General features: G+C 43.9%; 1 protein-coding gene across 2 annotated transcripts in view; it reads right to left on the reverse strand.

Annotated features, from left to right (window-relative positions):
- Window positions 1-10,137, reverse strand: part of si:dkey-172j4.3 (diacylglycerol kinase delta) — a 93,468-nt gene extending 83,331 nt beyond the window's left edge. Inside the window, exons 1-3 of one of the 2 annotated variants that reach the window (XM_061710390.1) lie at window positions 9,921-10,137; window positions 8,072-8,171; window positions 6,656-6,760 (exon numbers count right to left, since the gene is read on the reverse strand). In XM_061710390.1, the coding sequence (XP_061566374.1) occupies window positions 6,656-6,760; window positions 8,072-8,164 (198 nt within the window). In that variant the 5' untranslated portion in view covers window positions 8,165-8,171; window positions 9,921-10,137. Of the gene's footprint in view, window positions 1-6,655; window positions 6,761-8,071; window positions 8,172-9,920 lie in introns of those variants that run through there. The other variant, XM_061710392.1, reaches the window with a different exon arrangement.
- Window positions 10,138-14,567: the final 4,430 nt, after the last annotated feature.

Genomic DNA, 14,567 nt, shown 5'->3' on the forward strand with positions numbered 1-14,567 from the left:
AGCTCCTTGAAAGGGGCTGGACCCTCCACTACTCTGGAGTTGCCCAGGGTGAGAGGCGGCGGGCTGGTGTGGGCTTGGTTATAGCCCCCCAGCTCAGCCGCCATGTGTTGGAGTTCACCCCGGTGAACGAGAGGGTCGCTTCCCTGCGCCTTCGGGTCGGGGAAAGGTCTCTCACTGTTGTTTGTGCCTACGGGCCAAACAGCAGTGCAGAGTACCCGGCCTTCTTGGGGTCCCTGGGAGGAGTACTTGATAGTGCTCCAACTGGGGACTCCATTGTTCTACTGGGGGACTTCAACACTCACGTGGGCAATGACAGTGATACCTGGAGAGGCGTGATTGGGAGGAACGGCCTCCCCGATCTGAGCCCGAGCGGTGTTTTGTTGTTGGACTTCTGTGCTGGTCACAGTCTGTCCATAACGAACACCATGTTCAGGCATGAGGGTGTCCATCAGTGCACATGGCACCAGGACACCCTAGCCCGGAGGTCAATGATCGACTTCGTTGTCGTTTCATCTGACCTTCGGCCGCATGTCTTGGACACTCGGGTGAAGAGAGGGGCTGAGCTGTCAACTGATCACCACCTGGTGGTGAGTTGGATGCGCTGGTGGAGGAGGAGGTTGGACAGACCGGGCAGACCCAAACGGATTTTGAGGGTCTGTTGGGAACGTCTGGCTGAGCCCTCTGTCAGGGACATCTTCAACTCCCACCTCCGGGAGAGCTTCTCTCAGATCCTGGGGGGGGCGGGGGACATTGAGTCCGAGTGGACCATGTTCTCTGCCTCCATTGTCGACGCGGTGGCTCGAAGTTGTGGTCGCAAGGTCTCCGGTGCCTGTAGTGGCGGCAATCCTAGAACCCAGTGGTGGACACCGGAAGTACAGGATGCCGTCAGACTGAAGAAGGAGTCCTACCGGGCTATGGTGGCCGGTGGGACTCCTGACGCAGTAGATGGGTACCGGCAGGCCAAGCGAGCCGCGGCTCGGGCGGTCCTGGAGGCAAAAACCCGGGTCTGGGAGGAGTTTGGTGAGGCCATGGAGGAAGACTTTCGGTCGGCCTCGAGGAAATTCTGGAGGACCGTTCGGCGCCTCAGAAGGGGGAAGCAATACTCTGCCGGCACCGTTCGCCCTGAGTACCTCAAGTCTCTGGATGTCGTAGGGCTGTCTTGGCTGACACGCCTCTGCGACATCGCATGGAGGAAGGGGACAGTACCGCTGGAGTGGCAAACCGGGGTGGTGGTCCCTCTGTTTAAAAAGGGGGACCGGAGAGTGTGTTCCAACTATAGGGGGATCACACTTCTCAGCCTCCCGGGGAAAGTCTACTCCAGGGTACTGGAGAGGAGATTACGGCCGATAGTTGAACCTCGGATTCAGGAGGAACAATGCGGTTTTCGTCCAGGTCGCGGAACACTGGACCAGCTCTATACCCTCCGCAGGGTGCTCGAGGGTTCATGGGAGTTTGCCCAACCAGTCTACATGTGCTTTGTGGATCTGGAGAAGGCATTTGACCGTGTCCCTCGTGCCGTCCTGTGGGGGGTGCTCAGTGAGTATGGAGTCCGGGGCCCTCTATTAAGGGCTGTCCGGTCTCTGTATGATCGGAGTAGGAGTCTGGTTCGCATTGCCGGCAGTAAGTCAGACTTGTTCCCGGTGCATGTTGGACTCCGGCAGGGCTGCCCTTTGTCACCGGTCCTGTTCATAATTTTTATTACCCGGGAGGAGCTCGGAGTCGAGCGGCTGCTCCTTCACATTGAGAGGAGTCAGCTGAGGTGGCTTGGGCATCTGTACCGGATGCCTCCTGGACGCCTCCCTAGGGAGGTGTTCCAGGCATGTCCCACCGGGAGGAGACCCCGGGGCAGACCCAGGACACGCTGGAGAGACTATGTCTCTCGGCTGGCCTGGGAACGCCTCGGACTCCCCCCGGAGGAGCTGGAGGAAGTGTCTGGGGTGAAGGAAGTCTGGGCATCTCTGCTGAGGCTGCTGCCCCCACGACCCGGGAATGGATAAAGCGGCGGACGATGGATGGATGGATGGACGTTTACTGGGAAAATCCTTTAGCAGTTATTGTTTTTGGCAGACATTTCACAGTTTACAAAGTCACTTCCTGTAGACGACTTACGTCACTTCAGCTCTGGTCAGAGGTGACATGTGGGCACGGTGCATGGGAGACAGTTTGACTTGAGACGCTGTTGTTTATACATTTTCTTCTATAGGGACGGCAGCAGAGAAGAGTGACACATCTACTGTCAGAGATAATGACAGTTAATAAACCTTTACTGGCAATAGTTTTTTTTTTGTCACAGCTTATCAAGGTAATCAGCATAGCTGAGCAGATCGTCGTCGGCACGAACGCGAAGCAAAGATGTCCAAGCAAGATACTGTAAGGCTGCATGAATGCATGGGCTGCTGTCGCTGAAATGTGACGAGAACAGTTCCTGCAGTGTTCTGCAAACCAGCTTGCTTGATTTACACAAATTAAACATGGGAAAGACGTGTAAATGGTAGATTGAGAACTGCAAAAATGCAACTTTTTAATTGCTCAAAGATGCATCGGAATATTCCAATAACGTAATCATGCTGTCTATTCTACAGTGATGCTTCATGTACATCAACACTATTTATGCCACTGATTGGTGATCAACAGTCAGACAAGCCTGGGCCGTCATCCATTATAGAATAATGTCAAATCTTTTATTATTACGCTATAAACAGTAACTATAAAGACAATCCAAAAAGACGATATGTAACAATGTCGCGTCTCATGTCAGCACATGAACAATTCACATCCAGAGCTCACAGTCAGGCTGCTGCAGCCTGACCACGGGAGGCAAAAAAGCGAGGTTGAAGCAGCATACAGTGAAGAAAAAAATACCAATAAAATAGTCGGTACAGAGTTCCCAGCCTTTTGGATTAGTATTTCTCTATTTTTTTTAAAGAGAATTTGATATAACAGTATACACATAAATGGGATTTTCACACATAGACCTCCTTCTCTCCAGCCAGCTCCTCCAGCTCCTCGGGGGGAATACCAAAGTGTTCCCGGACCAACTGAGAGATATAATCTCTCCAGAGTGTCCTGGGTTTCCCCCAGCCCTCTCCCAGGTTGGACCTGCCCAAAACCTCTACCCAGGGAAGCACACAGGAGGCCCACTAACTGGAAACGGAACCAGTTCGATCCAGAAGGGGTACTGGGGATCAATAGTGACAGACAGTTTTTTTCAGTTTTTTTTTCCACTTTTACGGCAAATATTCAATTCAAAAACAACAAAGACCTAATATATCTGTGAATGAAGATTAAACTCTTTTAAAATTCAGTTTAATACAGACATAATTCACATTATTTAAAAAAATATGAAGTAAACACGACGTGCAACTCGGCCTTGAGCTGTGGATCAGTGTGGGTTATGAGGTGCACGTCTTAGCACTCAAGCCACTGTGACAAGTTAAGATCCTTTCCTTAAAAAAAAAAAGGTAATAAAAAAAAGGCATTTCTGAAACTTGTGCAAGACTAAGGTCCAAAGATGAAATAGGGACCCCACCAACAAGACTTGTGCAACAAAGCCAAGCTGTATTCCTAAAACATAATGGAGCCATGAGATTTTGAGTGATTGGCTGTAAAGAGTCAGAGGTCAGTCCTTTCATTATAGAGCACTATGACATGATAAAAGCAACATTTTATACACTAATATGACCAACTCAAAAGGCACTTTGGTTAATCCAGACAAATGTATCTGGAGAAACTGTGTGACGTTAAGATGTTGCGTCTAGCATCACAGGACCTGCATAACCGTTTAGAGGCTCATGACTGAGGAACAGTCTAACGGTGCCCTGATGATGTGTCACACCTGATCAGAGGCAGCATCTCCTTAATGGCTCTGATAACAGACTGCACCTCTAATAGGTCCGGCAGTCAGTGCTGCTCAGTAAACAACACACAGTAAAACTAATCCACTTACAGCACAAAGATATGTGCACATGTGTTCACACACAAACCAAAAGGACATATGAGCACGCTAATCAGCTCAAGACATTGTTTTGACACGAGTATAATCCTGAGGTTGATGACTAGCTTAAGCTACGTCACATGACCGTACGCGCAGTCTAATCAACGCGTACTCAAAGTCTGGCGAGTCCTCATTCATCAAACACGCCAGGAGACGGAGCTTCTCCTGGACCAGAGGGGAGCCGCAGAGGGGCTTCGCTGCACGGAAACCACCCAACGGGGTTTCATTTTCACAAACTTCGACTTCTCGAGTCCACAGTTTGGACAGTTGATACTTCCTGTTTTCAGGCTCAAATGAGTCACGTCATTAACGGGCACCAGCTTCTGAAACCCCAGACCGCAGACAGGAATGCTGATGCTCCAAACTAGGTCGGACATTTTTTTGTTGACATATCAGTTACATTACCCTCAGACTTCACTGAGTCCTTTCTTTCTCTTTCTTCCTTTCTTTTTTTCTTGCTTTCTTTTTTGCATCTTACAGGTTTAGAAGTGAACGTTTGGAACTGCTGCAGGTGCAGGTTCAGGTTCAGGTTCATACGGATGCTGCACTCAATAACAAATGTTGAACCTGCAAAACTAAAGAATGGTAACAGTGACACGGATCTCCTGGCAGGACTTGAGACATTTGATCAAATGTATGTAAAGTAAAAGAGTTTCAACTTCCCACTTCTGGGGTGCAGAGAATTCAGCATGACGGAAAGTTGTGGGTGGAGATAAAGATGGGGAAGCTGGTTGATTTAATATTAAACTGACGTGTTTTCACACGTAGATATTCGCAAACGAAGTAATTTACTAAGTAATTTTTTCCGATAATGCTTATGCTGACTCTAGAAACTCAAACTTTTCTTTTGCATCCATAATATCTCCCCTTGAAAGCCAACAGACTTCATGAGCTGAATCAGAAAAAAGATGCAGTGAACACATCCTCCAATCAGAGATGTTCAACCCCACCAAACCTCCCCTCGGAGGTTCTGGGTACTCTGAGACGTACTCCCACTCTGCCACGGTCATTTCTGAGGCTCAAGTTTCTACCTTTGAATTTTCCTCCTGGATCATTCATGGAAAGACATTTCTTTGACATTTGTGTGTCACTCTAAACATTCATAATCTGTCCTTTATTCCATATGTCCTGTCATTTATACCAAGAATCACTTTATCGATTAAATAAAAGCAGTTCATCATTAGATACTGCATAACTTCATGTTGCCAGAAGATCAATAGAGGCGACATGATCAGGGCGTAAGCTGCTCCCGTAATTCTGACCTTATAACCCTGGCAACCCTCTCTCGTGTTTGCATTCACACACCACATTGTGTCGGCCTCCAATGAGATTAGCTGATCAATACTAGACTAAAATCCACGACCATTATCTCCACAGGAGTAAACGAGGCATTATGGGATGCTGTCCCCATGACAACGGGGGTTGCCAGGTATCCTGTGTCTCCCATTGATCAGAGTTTACAGTTGACAGTAAGTGCAGGCGGTGGATAATGATTTAAATGCAAACACACACATTTTACGTTTCCATAGACGGATATTTAACTTTATTACTCGGCTCATGTCTCTTTGCAACGATGGATTGCAAAATATATGATATACATTCTCATGATCATTTTTTATTTACTTGATCACGTTGTTTTTATTTGGATATATGAATGTTGAATTTTTAAAAAGGTAAGAAATGATATCTACCACCAAAACGTGATCCTTCCTAAGAGTTTAGACTCTAAAACAACATTTTAACTTAAAAATGTTAAAGTGTGTTTTAAAAAACTTTCAGCTTCAAGCATTTCAGACCCCATAAAAGCTGTCAAGAGTTGAAGGACAACAACTTTAGTAACTCAGAAAGACAGAAGAAGAAGATACATGCAGTATATACAATCATATTTTGGACATTTATAAGGTGTGTAGTTGCTTTTAAAGTAACGAACATCACATCCTGGATATGAGCTCATATACAGAATGAGAAACATGAGTGTGTGCTCATGTTCCAGTAAGAACCTCATATTAAACAATCAATACCGGACTCCACAGGCCGATAAGCAGCTACCAGAAATGCAAACCACACAAGGTGGGGTAGGGGTGAGGCAGGGATGCAGCCTGGACAGGTCACCAGTCCATCACAGGACTGGATATAGACAAACAACCACACACATACTTGATCATACATCCTCAAATAACCAAAAAAAATCATTTTTTGGACTGTGGGAGGAAGCCGGAGTAGTCGGGGAAAACCTCCACCACCACAGGGAGAACATGCAAACCTCAAACACCTTCTGGCAGCCAGTATCTAATCCACCTGAGCACATTAAAGCCTCGGCCAGGTGTTTCAATTTTTTTCAATTACATAACTAACCAGGAAATGTTTCACATCAAAACTGGACACAGATTCCCCGACTAAGTGAGGAGCATTTCCTCAATCTGAACAGTTTATGGCTCCCCGGTGGCGGTTTGATCATAAAACCTCTAACACTCGAGAAGTCAGGATTTCGTATGTAAAGTGTTCAGGAAAGCGCATTCAATTAAATACACGTCCAAAAGGCAAATGAATACACGGATATCAACCTTTTATCTATGTTTAGTATCACCCTCTCAGAACTGAACTATGGTCTAGAAATGCGGTAACGTAAGGGAAGGCCTTTGTGAAAGATAACGTTCTTACCTTGGCCCTCATCTGTCCCGAGGTGGACACTTTGCGGATCAACTTGTGTGACGTCTCTTCTTGTTCCCCCTCGCTGTCCGATGACTCTTCTCCTGCTTCTCCAGTCTGGATCAGGTGATAAAATAAAAAAATGGGGGGAAATTACTAGAAAATCATTTAGGAAGACAAAAGTAGCAGGTTTTTCATACTGAAATGGAGCAGACGTACGGTAGCTCCCTTGTTGACGTGATGAAGCTGAGTGTTTACAGATCTGCTGCATCAAATGCATCGATTACTCTGCTTTTTTTTTGTAAAACTACGCACCGAAAACCCTAGAAGAAGATTACGTTTCCTGCACTGGGTTGGTTACCAGGGCGACGAGTCCCATCCAAGATTTTGGACACACATCAGTTCCACAACCAACAAAATAAATCAGTCGTCATTCGAATGGCCCGAACAATGATCTTTTCCCAAACCTAACCTAGCAGACCTGGTGCTTTAAAATTGCCAAGCAGAAAAAAAGACATATAGTTTAAAAAATACTCAATAATGAGGCCAAATTTTGACTTCTGTGCATACTTTTCTTGCTTTATATAAATGAAGGAATTTGCATGTGCCAGCTGCAAAGCTGCTAACCGACTTTCCATTAGTTTGATGTTTGTAGTGTCACAACACTACGTGAAATTCACACTTTTTTCTGCTCTCACTTCTAGCAAATAATGAACGTGTTTTTTTTTCTTTCTGCAGAAGGAACTACAGGCCTGTCTCTAAATTATCTCTACATTTTACATGCATGAATATTCTGTCCTTGGTGTTTAACAGTTAGGATGAGAGTAAACATTTAAAATGACAGGATTTTTTTTAAATTGCCCAGAAATATGATGTAAAATATCTTTGCTAACGTCATTCTCTCACGCTGATTGACTGATTTCACCGGAAATTAATGGACCCGTCTTCGATTCTACTTCCTGATACTTGCGTCAGCACAGGCGTGGTCAGATTTCATCACTTCCTGTTTGAGAGGGTTTGGCTGCTTATAACGCAAGGACACATAGAGGCACCCTATTTCTGCTGGTTTTAGCTTTAATAATCTCTGCAAAACACGCCATTTTCATCATTCACGTTCATCTGGAAAGATATTATGAGCAGTTGTGGGGAAAAAGTGACAGACAGATGTAGCTAGTTATATTTCAGGTCATCTAGGTTCATCGCTGATGACATCATGTGAACTCACTGCATCCTGTGCGTACTAAACTTAAGCACATTCAAAATAATTACAGCTTTGATTCAGCGTGTTTTCTCTGCCTCCTGCACTTAAAGGGATAAATTAAGCAGTTCCATTTTATCCAACATAAACTGTGTATCGTACGGGGAAGCTGCTGAAACACGAAGGAGAGACAGTTTTGCTTGCAAGTGCTGAGGCGAACGGATACTCACGATGTGAGTCCTCTCAGAGCTCCCCTGCGGTGACCCCAGCGGCTCCCCGGGCCCCGACACGTACAGCATGTTGGTGTTCAGTTTGGACGCCATGATGAGTCTGGAGCCGGACGGCAGAGGAGAGGGAGAACAGTCAGACAGGTGAAAGGAAGGAGATGGGTCCGGGGTGTGAGAGAGCAGGAGGTCTGGAGAAAAGAGGGGGACGGAGGATGGGGAGGAGGAAGCTTGGTACAGAAGGAGAGTAAAGGATCGTGATCGGGACACCACACTCCTCCTCGTCCCAATCTCTCTATTTGAGTCCAACTCTGAAAAAGATGGAGGGATGAATTATTGATTAGAAGTGAAAATCCCTCTGGAGACCCCCCCCCCCCCCTCTCTCTGGAGACACCTCCTTTCGCTGAAAGTTCAAAACATATAAACAACTGTCGTCCACCACTGCTCTCTTTCAGTTGGAGATACAAACTCCACCAGAGGCACTTCTCTTTCTCAGTTCCTCTTCACTTCCTCCCGAGTTCGAGTAAAAGCGTGATGCGGTTGCAGCCCACCTTGTGTTTCTCAAACAGCTTCGCTGATGCCTGTTGTACAGGCACAAGATCCAGCCATGATAGACGGTAAAAAAGTCAAATGAAAGCGATGGGAAGCGTGATGATGACTGTGCAAGTATGATGATGATGATAATGATGATGATGATGATAATGATGATGATGACGATGATGAGGATGAGGATGATATGGCTCATTACAGACAGACAACTCTGCGTGATAAAGTGTTCCTCACAGGGAGATGTGGGAGAGTCCTCATGCCTCATGTCTCTTTCAACCTTCAGACTAGGAATGGGCGATATTTTACTGTTCACGATAAACCGTCAAAAAAATTCCCCACGATAAAAATTTGTCGTCTTGCGATAAAAAACGATAAATTCCTGTTGATGAAGTTTTTGTGTAAAGCCGGATTTATGGATGGAAGGAAGGAAGGACGGAAGGAGGGAGGGAGGGAAGGAAGGAAGGAAGGAAGGAGCAAGAAAGAAAGAAAGAAAGAGAGAGAGAAAGAAAGAAAGAAATGAGCGTGAAAGAAAGAAAGAAAGAAGTTTTGCAGTACAGGTGTACTAATTTAATTGTTTTTTATTAATTCAATTGAATTGGTGTAGTTTAGTTAGTTTAGGTTTTTTTAATCGTCATTTTTATCATTATCGGGATAAATGCCAGAAATGATCGTGATACATTTTTTAGTCCATACCGCCCATTCCTACTTCAGACACAGTTTTTGTTTGTTTGTCTTTTCGGTGGAAAGATTATAAAAACGTGCACATCGGTTGGTTGACGTTATAAAAAGACCCCCCCCCCCCCCCCCCCCCCTAAGGCGGTGAGGTGACAGCGAACTTGACCGCACATATGTTTATGACTCTCTTCAGTAGAAACACACTACACGCACAAATAACAGACACACTGGGCGCTGATGCGTGCAGGGTTTCAATGTGACAGTAACAGCGGAGATCTGCGGCTCACGTGTGTGGGGTTTTTCTTTTTTCCTTTTTTTTATTATTATTATTATTGTGAAGCGGGATAATCGGACGCCGATGCACAACAGGCTGCCCGGTCATCCTTCCTTCCATCCATCCATCCATCCCGTCCATGTTGCTGCAGGACGCACCGGCGGTGCGCCTGCACGGCTCGGACCGGCTCTTGTCACAGACGAGACCGCGTTCATCAGAGACCCGGCGACGCGCGCACCGATGATGATAATAATAATAATAATAATAAAAATAAAAAAGCCCCCGCTCTCGATATCAAATATATATATAGTCTCTCTCTTTATATATATATTTATATAAATAAATCCTAATATTTACCTCCGCTCCTCAGCCGCCGGCTGCTCCTCCGCGGCTCGCTGAAGGGAAGTGGCGGCGCTGCGCTCCTGTTGCCCGGCCTGGGCCAGCTGCTCCGCGGCGTGGCGTCGGTCGCAGGCGGGCTGGAGGCTGGAGGGACTGGGGGGGGCTGGAGGGGGAGTGGGGGGCCGGCGGGTCGGCAATCTGGTCCCTCTCCGGTGCTGCTCGCCTCGCAGGGAGACGCGCGGTCATAGCCTGCGCATAGCGTCGGAGCGCTGCTCTGAATCAGGTAGGAGGAGGGAGGAGGAGGAGGAGGAGGGAGAGAGAAAGAGAAAGAGAGAGAGACAGAGAGAGAGAAAGAGAAAGAGAGAGACAGAAAGAGAGAGAGACAGAAAGAGAGAGAGAGAGATTTGAAAGCTGCCGTGTGGAGTCGCCTCGAGACTTAAACCTGAATTATGGTTCCGCGTTAAATCGACGCAGGCCTACGCCGTAGGGGACGCCGTAGGGTCTGCGTTGGTGTAACGCGGAACCATAAATCAGCCTTTAACCGAGGTTAAGTGGAGAGCAAATAACAGGACAGCGACGGGCCGCATGGAGACACCATTAACATGTAATATGAGGTGGAGGGTAAAAACTGGGGGGGGTGGTCACATTGAAGTTGGGCTGAAATGGACTGTTAATACTGATGCACGATCAGATCAGCTCTTTATCACACACTGATACAAATATTGTGCTTGATCTACATAAAAAAAATAAGTCAACTTTTTGCATGAGATTATTATGTAGATCAAGAATAGTCTATAAACTACTTAATTTTTTGTATGTAAATAATACATTTTGCAAGTACAGTCAACTTAATTGTGTACTTTATTTATCAAAATTAAGTGCACTTTATTTGCAAATTAATTTTGTACATACTAAAAATTAAGTAGTTTATACAAAGACTAGTCTTTCTTGATCTACATAAAAATCTCATGCGAAAAAGTTGCCTTAATTTTTTAAAAGTAGATCAAGCAAGATATTTTTTACTGTGGTGTTCTACTTAAACAAATAAAGCATGTTTCATCTAAACGTGGGCCAATCTGCCCAATAGATTAAAGTTGTTAAAGGAAAAGTAAATACAACAAGACCATTGCTTGTTGTTTGTGTGTAAATGAAAAGATTGCCTGGGATTACATAAATACTGCTTGTTAAGGAAAAAATGCACAATGTCTTGTTTTTTGAACAAATGAAGATTAAGTTCAAAACTAGATGTATTCATGTAAAGCAACAAACTTCATTTTTAAATGTTAATATCACAGATTTAAGTATGTTATATTTACCTGCGCTTAGATTTATTTTTTTCAGTGCAGGTGTGTGTATATGACAGGGTCGTGAATGGAAAAAGGAACATGCGCGTGATGCTGCACACATGTGGACAAAGTCCCCCCGAGTGTAGGAGAGTAGCACACGATCCAGTGGATTAGTGTGCCGCGAGAGGATTTATAGTCAAATTCAATTAAATCAATACAGTTATTGACAAGTGGATTTACAAGCTACCGGAAGAGGCAGGGTGGGTTGTAGTTGGCTGAACACGTGCTGGCCAGCTGCTCTGCTGTTTTCAGTCCTGCAAGGCCTTCAAATATCATGCATCATACCTCCTCCAGTGTTTGATTGATATTTATGTTTAAACAATGTGATTGATATATGGTTTGAGATATTTATCACCTGCAAACGTTAGTACTCACCCTTTCAATCAAATGATGTATGTGTGTGGACATACATCCTCACTTATTTGACATGTAATGTAAAATAATTGAGAAATAAGTAATAAGTAGAAAAGTAAAAAGTGATGATATATATATATATATATATATATATATATATATATATATATATATATATATATATATATATATATATATATATATATTTTGGGTTAAATCTTTTGTGACATTCACATGGGGACATTCATATTCACTTTTGGGACATTTGGGAAAGATGGCCAAAAATCGTCTTATAATCTTTTTTTATTATGTGCTTCCCTCTTGGTTTTTTTTTCTAATAAACACCTAAATACTACAGACCAAAGCCAAAATATCTCCTTTAATCAAGGACACATGCTGACGATTGATGGATCCACCAATGACTGCTGACAGTGTGTCTGTGTCTCTCCTCTCTCTGTTCTTCATTCTCTCTGATGAAATCATAATACAGAAAAAAATAATGACACTAAGTTATTAACTAACATATAATCACAAATGTCTTATTTTCAATGTCCTAGTAACAATAACCTTGCTTGTTTTGGAAACATTAACTACCCTCTTAAATCCATTGGAAGCAATAGGCGGGACTACTTAGTATTGCCCACACAATTGTTGCGTTTTGTCCACTGTGACTAAATAAATAAATCAAAGGGAAAAAAGGTTACATTTTCTTGTTTCATAAAGTTTTAATTATGTAAGAAATCCTACACAAAACATACAATTAAATGTCATATACAATTAAGTAGTATGTCTACCACCAGCATCTCTCTTTCAGGCCTCCTAAAAACCTGAAAACCACATAATAAACATAACTTGCATGTGCAACCTCTAACCATAGGTTGTGCAGAAATCACAAGCAACTACATTAGAATAATAGAGAGGGAAAAAAAAATGTCCAGTTGCTGGCCTTCCTGTTACTAAGAAATGCTGGAGAAACTCTCACCGTGTTCATAACGTGTCTTCCTACAGCAGGAAACTTTTCACGGTCCTTGTGAAGGGTCTCAGTCTGCACACATCTAGTTCACAGAACCGCTCTCATCGGCTCACTGGATGACCCAACACACACAGCTTCAGGATCCATTGCTGCAAAGAAAAAGAAAGAAATGAAAAAAAAAATGTACAGAAGAGAGAGACAAACATGATGTTGTCAGTGCACACGTTCATCAGTCCCCGTAACTCTCTGGTGGCCCTGATACTGTTTGGTCTGTTTTTCTTCGGCTGATTGGAGATTAAATTTCATCTCAATCAATAGAGCTGATATTTACAACAGAGAACTCGAGCTCCACGAGACTCGATGGCATTAATGAGTGTGAGCGACGTCCTAACACCAAACAAAGACGCAAGCGCACTGGCGCAGACGCAGGCAGGCAGAAACACACACACACTCACACACATGCACTGACACAACACGGATAGTGGCACCAATCAGTGCAACAGTAATTTGTTTACAGTTGATTAAATATTCATGCTGAATTAGCTGTGAGCCTGCCAACAGCCACTTCATTTACACCCTATGTGTGTGTGTGTGTGTGTGTGTGTGTGTGTGTGAACTCCCCAGCCTCCCTCTCCCACCTGTGTCTGGTTGCTGATATTTATGTAATTATTGATTGATTGTTTGTTTTGTACCTGTCTGTAAGTAGCCTTGAAGAGGCTGACACGTGCGTCCCGACAGGCTCCAAGTCACACCTGAGGGACCCGCCTGACAGGCAGGTGATGCTGCAGCTGTGTTCGCCCCCTCCCTCCGGTTCCCCCTGGCAACGGAGGGAAGTGAGAGAGACTGGAGAGACGAGGGAGGGGAACCATGCCACAGGGGGGGACCAATGATCATTAGTACATTATCACCTATGATTACTTTCACAATCAAACTGTTCCTGAAATGTGAGGACCTGCATGTCACAGGCCTTGCTGTGTGCAGTCTGTTTTGTACATAATCACACTAGAAAAGCTACTTTTATTTTTTATTTTTTTTATTTTATTGGCTTTGTTTCGAACACAACAAAACCCAATCAAATTAAAAACATCAAAATATTTAAAAAAATCAAAACAATTTAACAGTCTCATTCAAAAATAAAACACACAGCAAAACAATGTGTTCGAGAGGGAACAGGAGGAAGCAGAACGCTTATTTAGTCCTGTCCCTTCCTCACAATATCATATCATATATAACCTATAACAATTAAATAAAATTAAAAGAAAAGAAAGAGAAGAAAAGAAAAGAAAAGAAAGGAAAAAGACAAAATAACAAAAAATAAATAAATACAACACAAACAACCAATAAGCAATATCAGTAATTATAATCATAATTGAACCGGTCTCCTACAATATCCTAAATTCAAGAGTCCAACCTTTTAAAAGATTAATAAAGAAAGCACTCCTCACAGAATCCCAAAGGTTTTATACATCAAACTAATACCATCCATCCATCTTCATCCACTAACACAAAAAAAGACAGCAAGTCCTTCTTTACTTAGTAAAAGTCAACCACAAAACACTTTGCATCATTTAATTATTTATTGAATAAAAACCAAGCTGAACTGCAGAAGCATTGTGTAAAAGTCAACCCCACGATTCAAAAGCTTTTAAGACCACCTTTAGCAATCGGTAACATGAAATAACGCGTCTGTGAGTTCATGACTTGGAGCATTATACGACACAGCTTCAGTTCTTTGAGGTTTGAGGGCACTTGTTTACGGACAGCTCTCGTAAGCTCTTGCTACTGCATTTCAGCCGCCTTCTTTTTTTTTGTCCTGTTTTCCTGTTTGAGCAGATCTGCTGGCATGCGTGGTCCTGGTGCGTGACAGAGGATCGAGCAAACTGTAGATGCTGGACAGTGTGACTCATTTGGCTCTCAAATATTTTTGGTTTAAACAAAGAGTTGATGCTCACGCAAAGACTACAGGGTCACAGCCCACATCCTGTGGCAGCA

This window comes from Cololabis saira, chromosome 20, assembly GCF_033807715.1.
Source record: "Cololabis saira isolate AMF1-May2022 chromosome 20, fColSai1.1, whole genome shotgun sequence".
In the NCBI taxonomy this organism is placed as follows: Eukaryota; Metazoa; Chordata; class Actinopteri; order Beloniformes; family Belonidae; genus Cololabis; species Cololabis saira.